This window comes from Peromyscus eremicus, chromosome 15, assembly GCF_949786415.1.
Source record: "Peromyscus eremicus chromosome 15, PerEre_H2_v1, whole genome shotgun sequence".
NCBI classification, from domain to species: domain Eukaryota; kingdom Metazoa; phylum Chordata; class Mammalia; order Rodentia; family Cricetidae; genus Peromyscus; species Peromyscus eremicus.
Window position 1 is genome coordinate 59,726,839 of NC_081431.1, and position 16,687 is coordinate 59,743,525.

General features: G+C 46.5%; 1 protein-coding gene across 1 annotated transcript in view; it reads right to left on the bottom strand.

Moving 5' to 3' along the window:
• Window positions 1-8,641: 8,641 nt before the first annotated feature.
• Pik3c2b (phosphatidylinositol-4-phosphate 3-kinase catalytic subunit type 2 beta) overlaps window positions 8,642-16,687 on the bottom strand; it is a 44,717-nt gene continuing 36,671 nt past the window's right edge. The window contains 7 exon segments of the mRNA XM_059280630.1: window positions 8,642-9,374; window positions 11,106-11,234; window positions 13,394-13,500; window positions 13,852-13,933; window positions 14,719-14,836; window positions 15,773-15,897; window positions 16,316-16,517. Of these exon segments, the coding sequence (XP_059136613.1) occupies window positions 9,186-9,374; window positions 11,106-11,234; window positions 13,394-13,500; window positions 13,852-13,933; window positions 14,719-14,836; window positions 15,773-15,897; window positions 16,316-16,517 (952 nt within the window). The 3' untranslated portion in view covers window positions 8,642-9,185.

Here is a 16,687-nt window from a genome sequence, read left to right on the forward strand (position 1 = left end):
GTTGCAGGTGTTCCAGGAAGGACCACCGTGACCTGTATGCGAACTCCACTCCCACCCTGATACCCCCCTTGAGGTTGCAGGAAGAATGTGCACACTGACGTAACTGTATCCCCCTCTGTGATCACTCTGTAACCAGACAATGATTTTATGAAATTAGCTTCTAGACATACTTCAATTGAAATGAAATTGTATGGGAATTGTAATCTTGTGGGTTTTGTGGGTTTTTCCTTTAAAAGCCCTTATGGGGCTGCAGTAAGTTGTGACTCTTGCTCTTGGGAGCAGAGGAGCCCTTCTATATAGAAGCTTAATAAATCTCGTGCTGTTGCATCAACTGGACTGGAGTCTGGGTTCTTGGGGCGCCCACTTGAGACCCTAAACTTTGGGGTCCAACAATCTACACATTGGTCCTTTGAGTAGCCACAGTGTCTGACATCTCACCTGACCCTGAGAAGGTCACCAGTGTTGTTTGTGGAAGAGATCAATGCCAGAGGAGTCCCAGCCAGCAGGATTTCCTCACAGCTTAGAATGCTATCCAGATTTTCACTCCTCCCTCCCTCCCTCCCTCCCTCCCTCCCTTCCTTCCTTCCTTCCTTCCTTCCTTCCCTTCTTTTTCTTCTTCTTCTTCTTCTTCTTCTTCTTCTTCTTCTTCTTCTTCTTCTTCTTCTTCTTCTTCTTCTTCTTCTTTTCTCTCTCTCTCTCTCTCCTCTCTCTCTCTCTCTCTCTCTCTCTCTCTCTCTCTCTCTCTCTCTCTCTCTCTTTCTCTCTTTTGAGACAGGGTATCTCTGTGTAGCCTTGGTTGTCCTGGAACCAATCTGTAGACCAGGCTGGCCTCAAACTCACGGAGATCCCCCAGAGTGATAGGATTAAAGGTGTTCACCACCACTGTCGCCTGGCTACATTTCTACATTTTCACTTTTCAAATCCACACTAATCTTTGCCCTACCAACCTTGTGTTGGGTAACTTCATTGTTATTGCCTCTTTCAACTTCAAACCAGCCCTGTGGGCTTCTTGTGTTTCTCTTCTCTCTGGTGACCTCTCTTTCCCATCCCAGCTCTCTCGTTCTCACTCCCTCAGGGGGTTCAGACTTCTATCCTACTTGGCTAAGAAACATCCTTAACTAAGACTCACCAGATTCAAGTTCAAACTTTTAAAAGCTCCACAGGGACGTGTCCACAATGGCCACAATGCTGCAAAAGCACTCAGAAACACAGAGAGTAACACTTGTTACTGCTTACTGAAGACAGTTCCCTTGAGAGCTCCACAGAATCCCCTTCTATGAAATCGAAATATCCACTGGCATGATTTAAAGACTTCTGGGTAAAGTCCTTGAAAGGAGCCACAATATCTCCATCCTCCATCTGGGGGCTTACTTCTGGGCCACAATTATGCTCTAAGAGCTGAGAGCTGTCACGTGCCTCAAGAGGCTCCATCTCTGGTATTATAAATTGGGACAGTAAGCTTTCTAAGTGCAAAGAATTGTCTTGATCTATTTTTGGAAACCCACAGTCAGGTGCCTGATACAGAATCCAGGGCACATTTCCAGAAGCATCCCTTAAACTGTATTCTTTACCAATGATGGCAAGCCACTAGGGAGCATCAATATATCAGCATGTGCTTGCTGACAGAATTCATGAGGCATATCCACTTTCCAAGGTTGACATCAAGTATATTAAGACGCTCTGAAGCTATTAACCATCACACTAAAGAGACTGTTGCATGTTGCTTAGGAGAGCTAGCCCGAGATCAAGGGATAAACAAAGCCGTTGGAGTTGTTGTGGTCAGAGTCTGGACCCTGACAACCCTAACAAACTAGATTTGACCACCCTTCCTCAGTAGGCCAGTTGGACAGACAAAGCAGTAGCAAAAACCAGGCAAAGGGCATTTATTCAATGTGAACATATTAGGAAGAGAAACAAAGAGGTCCAGTGACCCCATCTTTAGGGTCTTAACGTGAAATTTGAGTGATTTTATTTTATTTTTTTAATGTGTGTTATTTATTTTAATAATTTTATGGGTATTTTGCCTGCATGTATGTCTTGATGCCCACAGAAGCTAGAGAGGATGTCTGATCCCCTGAAACTGGAGTTATAGAGATAATTGAATCTGCGTCCTTTGGAAGAGGAGCAAGTGTTCTTAACCACTGAGCCATCTCTCCAGCCCACAGGCTTTGGTTCAAATAGAAAGAAAAGGAAGGGCTGGAGATATGCCTAAGTAAATAAGAGCATGCACTGCACGTGCGTGTGTGCGTGTGCGTGTGTGTGTGCGCGTGTGTGTGTGCGTGTGTGTGCGTGCGTGCGTGTGCGCGTGTGTGTGCGTGTGTGCGCGTGTGTGCGTGTGTGCGTGTGCGTGCGTGCGTGTGCGTGCGTGCGTGTGTGTGTGTGTGTGTGTGTGTGTGTGTGCGCGTGCGTGCGTGCGCGCGCGCGCGCGCGCACACGAGACAGGATCTCATTTTGTGTCTCTGGATAACCTGGAGCTCTCTATGTAGACTGAGCTGGCCTTTAACACATAGAGATCCACCTTCCTCTTTGTGGGGGCCCGAATTACTCAAGGTCAGAGAATCTGAGCTTGCTTTACCCAGCAGGGCTGCATAACAAGATGATTTGGCCACAGGCATGTTTCCCAGGTGTTTGGGAGGGTCTACATTTGCCTGTACGTTGTACTTTGATCTTGAGAGGGGGCGGTCTTTTGCTTTGCCCCTTGGCATTCTATAAAAAGCCCTTTGGTGGCCGGGCGGTGGTGGCGCACGCCTTTAATCCCAGCACTCGGGAGGCAGAAGCAGGTGGATCTCTGTGAGTTCGAGGCCAGCCTGGTCTCCAAAGCGAGTTCCAGGAAAGGCGCAAAGCTACACAGAGAAACCCTGTCCCGAATAAACCAAAAAAAAAAAAAAAAAAAAAAAAAAGCCCTTTGGCATAAACCTCACCTCAGGGCAACTGGATATTGGCCCAGGGCCCTCCAGAAGTGATCCTGTGTCTCTGTTTTTCTTATCATCTCTGTCTATCATTCTATCTAATACTTCCTCATCCCCCCCCACCCCAAGAACCTTCCACAGGTTGGAGCTGGACTCTGACAGACTCCCACACCTCTTCCTCCCTAGTGCTGGGATTTAAAATGTGTGCCACCATACCTGGCTGTACTGCTCTTGTAGAAAACTGGATTTAGTTCCCAGCACCCATTGGGTGGCTCACAACTGTAACTCCAGCGCCAGAGGATCTGACAGCTTTCTATGGGTACCTGCACATATCTGCACACAGATATTTAGGCACACAAGTAACTTTTGTTGTTGTTTGTTTTTTGTTTTTTTTGAGACAGGATTTCTCTGTGTTGTTTCTGTTTTGGTACCTGTCCTGGATCTCACTCTGTAGACCAGGCTGGCCTCAAACTTACAGAGTGCTGGGATTAAAGGCGTGCGCCAACACCGCCTGGCACCTAGTTCTGAATCCTTCCTTTAAAAGGATTTTAAATAAAATTATTTTAATAAAAATTTCTTTTAAAAAAAGCCTTTAAAATAACTTTTAAAAATAAGTAGATCTTTAAAAAGAAAGGTATGTATTAGTTCCTGTAATTTTGATGATTTTCTAGTGTTTTCTTAGTTCTCATCACTTAGCAACCGTCTAATATTGTTTATTTTGTTTCCTATAGCTTTTAGAATGTGTTGCTGGGAATTGAACTCAGGACCTCTGCAAGAACAGCCAGTGCTCTTAACCTCTGAGTCATCTCTCCAGCCCTAATAACCTGTTTTATGTCCAAGCTATCTGTGTATTATTTCTCCTGCAGTTGTACATAAAATGTTTTCACATTTTAAAAAGACAAACACTATAGAATTGTATTACATGAAATATATAGAATATACAAATTAATAGAGACAGAAAGATTAGATGTTATTTCAAGATGGAGAAGAAAGGAATATAGAGCAATGATTTCCTAAGTACAAAATCTCTGTTTTGTGTGATGGAAAAGCCCCACAAATGGACAGTAGTATCAGGACATAATATCATGAATGCAATAAATCAATACAATTAATGTAACTAATGAATATCATAAATATTATTGAATGAATACTGCGAATGTAATCAGTGAATACCACAAATGTAGTTAATATCATGAGTGTGATTAATGAATATCATGAATGTAATTTAAAAAAAGATTTATTTATTATATAGAGTGTTCTGCCTACATGTATGCCTGCATGCCAGAAAAGGGAGCCAGATCTCATTATAGATAGTTGTGAGCCACAATGTGATTGCTGAGAATTGAACTCAGATCCTCTGCAGAAGCAGCCAGTGCTCTTAACCTCAGAGCCGTGTCTCCAGTCCCCAAAGAGAGTGTTATCTTTTTTTTCCAATTATTTGTTTATTTTTCCATTATCAGCTCGATACAGTATAAATTCTTATCCTAATAGTGAAATTTTTCATTGAGGCTTACCCAGTAATTGAGTAAAACCAAAACTTATTATGAGCCATAGTCATCCTAGGGTCCCCCCTGCTATATAGCCTTCCTGGTTCTATGGGTTGCAGTCTGATTTTTCTTTGCTTTATATCTAGAATCCACTTATGAGTGAGTACCTACCATGTTTGTCCTTCCGGGTTTGGGTTACCTCACTCAGGATGATATTTTCTAGTTCCATCCATTTGCCTGCAAATTTCACGCTGCCATTGTTTTTCTCTGCTGAGTAGTACTCCATTGTGTATATGTACCACATTTTCTTAATCCATTCTTCAGTTGATGGGCATCTAGGTTGTTTCCAGGTTCTGGCTATTACAAATAGTGCTGCTATGAACATAGTTGAACATGTATCTTTGTGGTATGATTGAGCATTCCTTGGGTATATGCCCAAGAGTGGTATGGCTGGGTTTTGAGATAGATCGATTCCCAATTTTCTGAGAAACCTCCATACTGATTTCCACAGTGGTTGTACAAGTTTGCACTCCCACCAACAGTGGAGGAGTGTTCCCCTTGCTCTGCATCCTCTCCAACATTGACTGTCATTAGTGGTTTTGATCTTAGCCATTCTGACAGGTGTAAGGTGGTATCTTAGAGTAGTTTTGATTTGCATTTCTCTGATGATTAAGGATGTTGAACATTTCTTTAAATGTCTTTCAGCCATTTGTGATTCTTCTTTTGGGAATTCTCTGTTTAGCTCTTTAGCCCATTTTTTTAATTGGATTGTTCAGTATTTTGATGTCTAGTTTCTTGAGTTCTTTATATACTTTGGAGATCAGTCCTCTGTCAGATGTGAGGTTGGTGAAGGTCTTTTCCCATTCTGTAGGCTGTCTTTTGGTCTTATTAACCATGTCTTTTGCCCTACAAAAGCTTCTCAGTTTCAAGAGGTCCCATTTATTAATTGTTGTGCTCAGTGTCTGTGCTGCTGGTGTTATATTTAGGAAGTGATCTCCTGTGCCAATGTGTTCAAGAGTACTTCCTACTTTCTCTTCTATTAAGTTTAGTGTAACTGGATTTATGTTGAGGTCTTTGATCCACTTGGACTTGAGTTTTGTGCATGGTGAAAAAAAAAAAGATTTATATCCCTAACATCAAGCTCTACTATAGAGCTATAGTAATAAAAACAGCTTGGTACTGGTATAAAAACCAACACACAGACCAATGGAATTGAATTGAAGACCCTGACATTAATCCATGCACATATGAACATCTGATTTTTTACAAAGAAGCCAAAACTATACAATGGAAAAAAGAAAGGTTCTTCAACAAATAGTGCTGGCAGAACTGGATGTCAATATGTAAAAGATTACAAATAGATCCATATCTGTCACCATGCAATATCTTTTTTTGTTTGTTTTGGTTTTTTGAGACAGGGTTTCTCTGTGTAGCCCAGGCTGTCCTGGAAATCAGAGATCTGCCTGCCTCTGCTGGGATTAAAGTCATATGACACCACTGCCCTGCCATGTTTTAAAACAAACAAAACATGTAAATAAATGTATTTTTTTAAATAAATGTATTCTTGAGAAGAAAGGACAGCTTGATGATCCTGACATGCTGTCAATCATAATCATTAACCTAAAATGTATATGCAATGGAAATTTACACTGCATGGTCAGATTTTCTGCCAACTTCTGTGGCTGTTCTAAGTCTTTTGTTATTTAGTTTTGATCCCTCTCTAACGAATTCACAAACTCATAGAGAATGACTCAAACAAGCAATTTCAAAGTAGTTTTTCTTTAACTATTTACTCTTGTTGAGTTTTTTTAATTTTCCTTTCAGAACTTGCAGTTAAGGCTAGCCTGGAACTCCCCAAGATGATGGAAATTGTCAATGATGATGTCCATTGTCAATGATGGAAACACTGTACCAGGAGCATCTTGGAGGAATCATGTCTGGACAGTAGGAGCAATATATAACAACGATTTATTGGAGTGCCTTAAAGACTCCAGCTGAGACCCTAAGAGGTGGGATCACACCTTGACTGGGACAGCCTAACTATGCCTACCTCCTGCACTGCCCCCCCCCCAGTTCCTCCTTTATTTTGACCTAGAGGTCATATCAGTACCCTGAAAATAAACTTTGTGGGGTGTATCACAGGACCCCTTTATACTCTTCCCAATGTGGCCACACTGAATATATCTCTCTGCTTTCCATCACTACTGTCTATCCCTTTAATTGGCATGCTGGAACAGTGGCTGAGCCTAACCCGTTAGGCCTGCTGAAGCAGGGCTTCTGCCCTCAAACTTTGATTGCAAGCAGCTGACAACTGTAAAGATGTCCATGTCGGGCACCAGGACATAAACACGCATCTGATGCTTATCCAAACACTCACATCAACCGATCTTTAATAATGGTAGCTTTGTTTTCTCAAATGTCATTTATTAGAAAATACAACTCCAGAGAAAGTAGAAGATACAAGGGACGTGGGAAGTGGGTACAGTACATAGGCCTCTTTAAGTCAGGGGCACAAAGGGTCGAAATAAAATGAGCTACAGTAGCTCATTTATGGTCCAAACATCTGGAAGGTTCCACTGCTTTCCCTCTCCAGTCTCTGGCCTTTAGCAGTCCGCTTTATCCTTGGCATTTTAAAATTATATTTATGTGTGTGTGTGTGTGTGTGTGTGTGTGTGTGTGCGCGCGCGCGCACATATGATGTGTAATGTATGTGGAAGCCAAAGAACAACGTGTGGAAGTTGGTTTGCTCCGGCCATCTTGAAGGTCTCAGTGATCAAACTCGAGCTGACAGGGCAAGTGCCCTTACCCACTCTGCCATCTCACTGGCCTGGCATTTTTAATAAAGAAAAAAGTGAATAGATGTGGCGGCTCATGCCTGTAATCTTAGCACCTGGGTGGTTGAAGGCAAGTAGATCAAGGTTATCCTCGTCTACATAGGAGTATGAGGCCAACCTGGGCAATATGATATCCTCACCCATAAACAAAAACACAAGCAAAATGAAACCTTCCTTGCTTCCATTTGGCTTCAATGAACAGAGCTTTTCTCTCTCCAGTAGTGGGGTCACAGAGAAACTGTTTATGGTGTCCTTGCTAACCCTTTTCCCTCATCAGCTAACTCCTGCTTTAAAAAGTTAATTGCCTGCCGGTGGCGGCACACGCCTTTAATCCCAGCACTCGGGAGGCAGAGGCAGGTGGATCTCTGTGAGTTCTAGGCCAGCCTGGTCTACAGAGCGAGTTCCAGAATAGGTTCCAAAGCTACACAAAGAAACCGCCTGTCTCGAAAAAAACAAAAGTTAATTGCCTTTAATTCCAGCCCTACAGAGGCAGAGGTAGGCAGATCTCTATGAGTTCGAGGCCAGCATAGTCTACATAGCGAGACCCTGTCTCAAGAAACAACAAAGTTAAATGGAGTCCCTATCCCTCACTTTTTAAATAAGACAGCTCTTTGGAGAGAAACTCGAGTGGATTTTAAATTCATCTGGTGAGGAACAGGGAGTATGAGGTGGGCTGGGTGGTAGAGTGCTTGCCTAGCACTCAGAGGACCCTGGGTTGACCCCTAGCACCACAGAAGAAAGACATGTGTTGAAAGAATCTTTTGTTTGTTTTCTAAAGAGTATGTGCTGCAGTGCAGCCTCCTTCTGGCCAGGAAGATAACCGGAAGAAACAATTGCCTTGACCGATCTTCACTCTCTCCAGCCTCCTTGGCTACGGCCTGGGCACCCTTTGTCTACACACTAAACAGCTTTGTGGCCCTACAGAATGAAATTCCTTTGGAAGTGTGACAGAAGCAGGGTTTGGGAGAGAAAGTAGTAGAGGGTCTCAGGGAACGTATTCCAGAAACTGTGCAGCAAGTGGCCCAGAGCTAAGGGTTGGCAGCATTTTGTCCCATCAAACAAGATGGGGCATAGAAGCACCCCAGTGTATTCACCAGGACCCACAGAGGGCTGAGAGATCGGAGCGGGGAGGGGGAGAAGAAAGCGTTAAGAGTCAAATCCGACCAGCAGGGGGAGAAGAGAGGAAAAACTTGGCCCTAAAAGAGCGTGGGTCCCTGAATATAGGTCCTTGGTGGACCCCTGACATGGAAGGCCTTTCCTTACACACATAGGTATCACGTTGCTCTCCTTTGGAGGCAGAATCGGACGGCCCCGTAGAGGGCCTCAGCCCAGCAGCCAGTGAGTCCTCCCCACCCTTCCCCAGTGCGCCTGAGAGGGGGAGGGCTTCACTGAGGACCTACGGGGGGGGGGGGGCCTTCCCCAACATTTCCTATAGCTAGAAAACAAAACCCAAAAAATCCTGGGGAAAAGTCCAATAAGAACTTTCATCATACAAAAAACCCCAAATAGTCCTCATTTGCCCTCTGAGGCACAGTATGCCTCTCTCTCACCAAGCTTCCTGTCCCAGTTAGGACAACGTTACTATTTCATTTTTTAAAAATAAAAATAAAAATGTCCACCCACCCTCCCCCAAGTGCTACTTCAAACGGCCTGCACTCCACACACCCCGAAGCAGGCATTGCTCCCTTGACACAAGGTAAACTTAAAACTCTGCTGCAACCCCACAGCTTCCAAGGGGGCTGCTCCCCACGATCAACCCGAGCGCAGTCTGCTGAGGAAGGGGCAGCGGAGAGCGCTGGACTCCTCCAGCCCCTCCCCGAGGTCAGGTCCACCTGGACCGTGGGAAAGGCCGCCGCCGCCGAGGGCTCCGCCTCTTCCTAGCAAAGGAGTCAGGCAGGGGAGAGACTTCTCCTCCAGCTCTGGGCAGCAGCTGCAGGTCTGGGCCGTGACTGGGCTCATGAGGTTCCGGGCCCTCGAGATCCCAGTGCAAACCAGCCGGTCTTCTCCTGGGCCAGGTCCAGCTCCCGAAGGCGGATGTGTACCTCCCCAAGGAGCACGTTCTCCCAAAATCCTTGTTCACTCAGCACACTCAGCTGGAGCTCCCGCTGCTGCAGGTCTCCCTTGGGGATCCCGTCATACACCAACTGCAAACGTGGGCATTGGGAAGAGAGAGGAGCTGTGAGACAGGGCAGGGCCAAGTCCACGGGGAGCTCAGAAGAGATGACCAGCCCCTGGGGTGGTTTCTTTAAGATAGGGTAGCCCAGGCTGGCCTGGTGCTCACAGCAATCCTGCCTCTGCCTCTGCCTCCCGAAGGCTGGGATTATGTTTATGGGAGCCTCTGGTCATCCTCCACACAGGGCCAGCAGGCTCCTCCCCTCAAGGGGGCCCAAGTCCCATCTTGAGAATCACAGCCCTCAGGGTTTGAAAGCTTTCACTCCGGGGGTGGGGGGTGGCGGGTGGGGGGGGGCAGGTGGCACAGTGTGTTAAGCTTTATAAGAAGGTGGGGGCTCAAAAAACAGCTCGCTGGTTGAGGGTGCTTGCTGTCAGGCTGGAGAGAGAGACGGCTCAGCGGTTAAGAGCAGTGGTTGTTGCCCGACATGGTGGCGCACACCTTTAACTCTAGCACTTGGGAGGCAGAGGCAGGCGGATCTCTGTGAGTTTGAGGCCAGCTTGGTCTATGAAGCAAGTTTCAGGACAGCCGGAGCTGTTATGTAGAGAAACTCTGTCTCAACAAAAAACAACCCAGCACCATGGGCTGGAGAGATGGCTAAGAGGTTAAGAGCACTGGCTGTTCTTCGAGAGCTCCTGAGTTCATTTCCCAGCAACCACATCATGGCTCACAACCATCTGTAATGAGATCTGGTGCCCTCTTCTGGCAGGCAAGGGTACATGCAGATAAAACACAGTATACATAATAAATATATCTTTAAAAAAAAAAAAAAAAATCCAGCACCCACTTGGCAGCTCACAACTGTCTAGAACTCAAGTTCCAGAGGATCCAATACCAATACCCTCATGCAGACATACATGCAGGCCAAACACCAATGCACACTTTAAAAAAAGAAAAAAAAGTGTTTGCTGTCTGGAAGCTCAAAACTACCTGTAACTCTAGCTCTACCTGTAACTGGATCTTCTGTCAGCCATTGGCACATTTCCACATAAATAAAACCAATATTAAAAAAGTATAGTCCATACCAAAATGCTCAAGGCCACCACTGAACAGAAAAGCAGTCATGGCACCTAAATCAGCAAGTGTGACTTGCTCCAATACAAATAACTTATAAGAAAAGACAGCTGGAGAGATGACTCAGAGGTTAAGAGCACCGACTGCTCTTCCAGAGGTCCTGAGTTCAATTTCCAGCACCCACATGGTGGCTCACAACCATCTGTAATGAGATCTGGTGCCCTCTTCTGGCGTGCAGGCAGAACACTGTATACATAATAAATAAATCTTTTTTTTTTTTTTTTTAAAGAACGGACAGTTTGTTGCCAGGTGTTGTGTGGCTCATGCCTAGAATCCCAGCCCTCAGGAGGCAGTGGCAGAAGAATCAGGAATTTAAGGCCAGCCTCAGTTACATATGGAATTTGAGTCCCAAAAAAACCAAAATAAATAATTAAAGAAGTAGTTTGCCACCCAGTAGTGGTGGCGCACGCCTTTAATCCCAGCATTCGGGAGGTAGAGCCAGGTGGATCTCTGTGAGTTTGAGGCCAGCCTGGCCTACAGAGTGAGATCCAGGACAGGCTCCAAAACTACACAGAGAAACCCTGTCTCGAAAAAACAAAAAAAAACCCAAACAAACAAGCAAGAAGTGGTTTGCCAACCCCTGCACTGCCCTGCACCCCCACCCCCCACCCCCCACCCCGTTTCCACACACCATCTCATTGTAGGTAGGATTGCAGGTTTTCCGGGCCACTTTGGTTTTCCTCTTTGTGGTCTTCTGAGGGTCAGGAAGGAGGTAAATCTTTACATAGGGGTCAGGGTCGTTCCCATCCTGGAGCGGCTGCTATAATGGAATGAAACAGAAGATGAAGATCCCACAGTCTCTTCCACTTTCTAGTCATCCCTGAAGCCACACTCTGATCTAGAGTCTCTCTCATTCACCCGCTGGCTTTTTGTAGTGCATACTTAATCTTTTTGTCTGCTTTCCAGCTCATTACATGCTGATAAAAAGATCTACCATGATTACATTAAAAATATATACATATATGCATACATATATATGCTCATAAAAAGATCTACCATGATTATGTTAAAATATATATAAATGAGCTGGGCAGTAGTGGCGCACACCTTTAATCCCAGCACTCGGGAGACAGAGGCAGGTGGATCTCTGTGAGTTCGAGGCCAGCCTGGTCTACAGAATGATTTCCAGAACAGACTTAAAAGCTACACAGAGAAACCCTGTCTCAAAAAGCAAAAAAACAAACAAACAAAAATGCGTGCACGCGTGTGTGTGTGTGTGTGTGTGTGTGTGTGTGTGTGTGTAATTTTTCAGTTTTAGTTTTCTGAGACAGGATCTCTCTACATAGCCCTGGCTGTCCTGGAGCTCACTATATAGACCAGGCTGAACTCACAGAGATCCATCTACCTGTCTCTGCCTCCTGAGTGCTGAGATCAAAGGAATGCATCACTAGGCCTGGCTTGTAATAGAGTTTAAGTGAACCATCAACTCTCCCCGGGCATCTCCTCTCCATGCTATTTTGTCATTTGGTCCCTTTTAAGCCCTAACAGGTAGAGGTGTGTATGAGTCAGTGAGAAGAGGTTGCTTGCTCAAGGTCCGCGGACTACTGATTCACTCAGGTTGACTCTGTTCTAGTTTTTGTTTGTTTTTAGAGCCTGGGTCCAACCCACAGTCTCCAGACTCATCCTTAAGTCAAAGCTGAGAGTAACATTTCATGACTGAAACCCTAGTACTTGGAAGGCTGAGTCAGGAGGACTGCCTTGTGGTCAAGGCCAGATGGGCTACATGGAGTTCCAGTTCCAGGCTAGTCTGGACTAGATTGAAAGCCTGTCTCACAAAAATTAATAAGTAAATTAAAAAACCTGACACTTAAGTCAGAACACAGCACATTTACCCAAAGACCTGTAAGGATTTCTATCAGGAGTGAAGCCAGAGCCTTACTATGCGCCCACTGGTTTCTTTGCCGTTCACCCTGGGCTGTAGCCAATGGGAACTAGCACACACACAGGTTTTCTCCTGAGTCTGGGCTTTTAGACCTAACTGCGCCACAGGTCTGAAGCAATCAATCCTCTCTCAGATTTACACAGGGGGCTTCCTCCCTCCCTTCCTTAGGTCTTTGTATAGATCTTATCACTGAGGCCTCCTCTTCCCCCCGGGACTCCTGGTCTGCTTTATTTCTTGTACAGTTCTCAACCCACTGACACACCATTTATTCTCCATATCTATTCTATAGTCTGCCCTTTCTAAGTGGACTGTAAGTACCCTGTGGCACAGCGGTGTTCTGACTTCTCCTGCATCAAGGGCTAATGTATTAGTAGGCACCAGATAACATTTGTTGAACGAATGAGTGAGTGATAGCCCAATGTGAACACAAAACCAACATTTCTTTGACTCCAAAGTACACTCTTCTGCTATGACTTGGTGTTCCAGTCTTCAAAAAAAGCAACATTGGATGCTGGGCATTGTAAATGTTCAACAAAAGTTCCTTCCCCATTCATGATGTCCTTAGAACCTGTGCCAAAATTAATTATATACTGCCTTGAATATGCCTGAAGGAAGTCCAGTGGCTGCCCTGTCTAGACTCACCTATCTATATTTATCTATTACTATAACCAGGTAGCAAGCCCCCTGGGCCTCTCTTTTATAAAAACCATAATTACCATAACAACAGTACTACTCAGAAAGGCAAGTGCATCCCATGGATTATCTCACTTCATCCCCACAGCAAGCCCTGAAGAGAGGCACCAACATCACTTTATAAAGAGGCTCACAGTGCTCAGGATACAGCCGCATAGACCACAGCAAGCAAGCAGCTGTGTCTTGAATCGCCTGGTCAACCGCAGGCCTGGCATGGGCAGCCTGTGGCGGAGGCTCAGTAAACATCTGTGGTTACTCTCATTATCCGGGAGCAGAGAACTGACTCACCCAAAAACTACCAGCAGAAAGATGAAGGACCCGGTGAGGGCTGTGCCTGCACTTACCAAGCCCCGAATATGCATCACCATGATGAAGAGCTTGTTGTTCTTGTAGGAAATCGACAGTTTCACCTCCCCACCGACCTTCCCAACAGGCCGGGCCCACGTCCCATCTGTAGGGAAAAAGGAAGCTGAGAAAGATCCGTAGGCCAGAAGTGCCCCTGACTGGTGCCAGGCAGACATTTCTACTTTCTTCCTGAAGTTCTGCCCCAGCCTGTCTGGTTTCTGATACTCACATGGGTCTGGAATGCGATGCAGAGTTGGGTTGGGATGAGTGTACCCAATCTGAGAGGGGTTATCACTGAATAAATATCCATCCCTAGGGAACTGAGCCATAGAGCTGTGGACACCACAGCCCTAAACGTAAACCAGAGTCCCCAGAAAGTAAGCAACTGAACAGAAAAGAAAGTTGACAAAGAGTGGGGATGTGTTTTGTGGGGACTGCCACCAGGAAGGTACCGTACCTGAGGACTTCGGAGCTGGGCTCGTGCCTGAAGCCTTCTCATCCCGGGGAAGGGGGTGGAAGAAGGTATATACCAGATCACACTGGAACAGACCAGAAAACAGGGCCACTCCAGTAAGACATGACCCAGGAAGGGCTATTTTTATTTAGACATAGACACAGACAGACAGACAGACAGATAGACATACACACACACTTTGTTTGTTTTTTAAGAAAAAAAAGTCAATAGTTGGGTGGGTTGGGAAACAAATTCCTGTAATCTCAGCAATCAAGAAACAAAAGGAAGAAGACTGTTACAAGTTCAAGGCTAACCTGGTCTGCAAAGTGAGTTCTATGTGAGAGTGAGACCACATCTCAAAAATCAAAATGGACAAAAATAAGTAAAAAACAAAACAACAAAACAAGCCACTTCAGGTCGAAAGCAGTCTATGCTACTCCTGTCCTCTTTTCTTTCTTTTGTTTTTCGAGACAGGGTTTCTCTGTGTATCTCTGGCTGTCCTGGATCTCGCTCTGTAGACCAGGCTGGCCTCGAACTCACAGAGATCCGCCTGCCTCTGTCTCCCTGAGTGCTGGGATTAAAGGCGGGCACCACCACCTGTCTACCCCGTCTTCTCTATTCCCCTATCAACACACCAGCTTGGGGAGATCTGACGGAGTTAGCCTGGGGCTGAAACAGAAGCCTTTGTCTGGAGAGTGTTTCTAATAAACACAGGAAATGAAAAGACCTGGGCCGGAGGCTCGATCCACCACGGACCTGTGCTCTCTAATCCTCAGCAGAGCCGGCACTGGTCATTCACCAGGTAGACAGACCAGATGACCTCCCCATGACTCAGGCCCCTCCTCTCACACCCGACACCCACGCACTCACCTCGGCCACCTCCGGAGCTGCGTGGATCAAGTGCCAGGCGTAACCGTTTAGGTCCTCCCTCCGCCGCTCAGCCACCGCCTCCCCCCGGGAGCGGCCAATCACAAATCGGCTGGGGAAGCTGGACGGACAGGAAGACGAGGGACACGGGGATGGGGAGTGAGTATGAAGATTTTAGATATTTCCTTTGCATTTCTATTTACCTGATCCTCAATTCCAAGCTGCTTCTCTTCTGGGGGACCCTTGCCTCCCTGACTCCTACCGGACTCCCCAGTCTGTGCTCACGTCTGTGGGTTAGTCTGTTTCTATCTCTCTCTTACTCTCTGTCTCTCTTACTCTCTGTCTCTGTCTCTGTCTCTCTTCCCGGGACCCCAGACAATTCCAGCATTTTAATCATCAAGCATTATTAAAGACTTGTGGGTTCGGTTCTGTGGCACTGAGGACATTCACAATGCTGCATGAATGTCCCCAGAAGCCAGGTCCAGAACCTCCTTTCATCTTGCCGAACTAAAGCATCACACCTGTTAGATCTCAACCACCGATTCTGCATTCAGTCCCCAGGGCTCTGACTGCTCTAGGGGGCTCCGATGAGTAGGGCCACATGGCTTTTTATCTTCTCCTGACTGGCCCGTTTCGTTTAGGCTCATCTGTGACGTAGGTGTCAAAGGTCCCTTTCAAGGCTGAATGTGTGTGTGTCACACTTTATCCATTAGGAAAAACGGGGTAATTCTTTGATAAGTTATAAACTTTGAGTCATGTTCAGATTCACCCAGTGCCCCTGCTTTCAGCTCAGCTGGCTTGCTTTCTGGCTGGTGCGTCTGTGTTTTGTTTTGTTTTGTTTTTCCGCAAAGCTGTTGGGCTGGCTGGCACTAACAGCCAGCAGGGGGCGCACTTGTCACCAACCCCACTACCTGGCAGTGTAAAGCAGGTAGAGATCCTCCGTTTCAAGGAGTCCTTTCTGAAACAGTCTGCCTGCTAGCTCCATCCTTCCTCCCTCCCCCGTATCTTTGAGCTCAAGAGGATGGGGGCATGCGCAGGGGGGTGGGGTGGGGGCTACCTGGGCAGGAAGGAAGAAGGGAAGAGCAGGCGCAGCTTATTGTGCAGTTCCTGGAACTCCTCGAACGTCCTCTGGATGTAAGATGCCTCATGAGCGTTCTCTCTCATCACCTTCACCACATATATCTGCAAAGGCCAGAACTCAGAGTCCACCTGCCTGACCACCTGCCTCCTAGAGGGGACAGGGGACAGACGTGCACATGTGCCTGTGTGAGTGTGTGTGCGTGGTGCTTTCCAGAAGGAAAAGGGTCTCAGAAGAGCCTCCAGGGGAGAAAAGAGGGTGGGCCGCATACAGGCAGGAACTTGAAAGCAGAGACCTCCTGCCTGTGTCTCACAGGACACGTGTCTCACAGAATTACAAACCAGTTCAGCTGCCTGAACCTATGCAGATCACTTAATGGAGGGAACTGGTCTGTCTGGGATCATTCCCAGTGCAAGAGCCTTGGTAAACTCCAGGGCCCACTGCGCAGGTGTGAAGAAAGAGTTAACCCCAAGAAGATGAGTGGACAAGAAGCAACAGAGCGTCAGAGGGGCGAACACTCACATAGCCCTTGCTGGGGTGGAAGACCTTCTCATGCCGGCAGAGAAAAACATCACTGATGCGGCCAGAGCTCTTGAGCGTGTGTGTTCGGGGCGCAAAGGAAAGGGTCAGCCGGTCATCTGAGCCCGTGAACTTCATCTGAGCCAGGTTATGGATGAAAAAGTTGAGTTTCGTGGCTACGCTGCCCAGGCTGGACTCTATCAACCTGTTTGTGCAGGATGGGAAACAAAGGATGTAACCATGGACCCAACCTCCCTCTGCCTTGATAGCTATCCAAACAGATATTCCTGAGATTTGGGGGTGAAGGGGTGGGGGGTGGGGGTAGACAGGATCTCACTATGTAGCCCAGGCTGCCCTCAAATTCATGGTGATCCT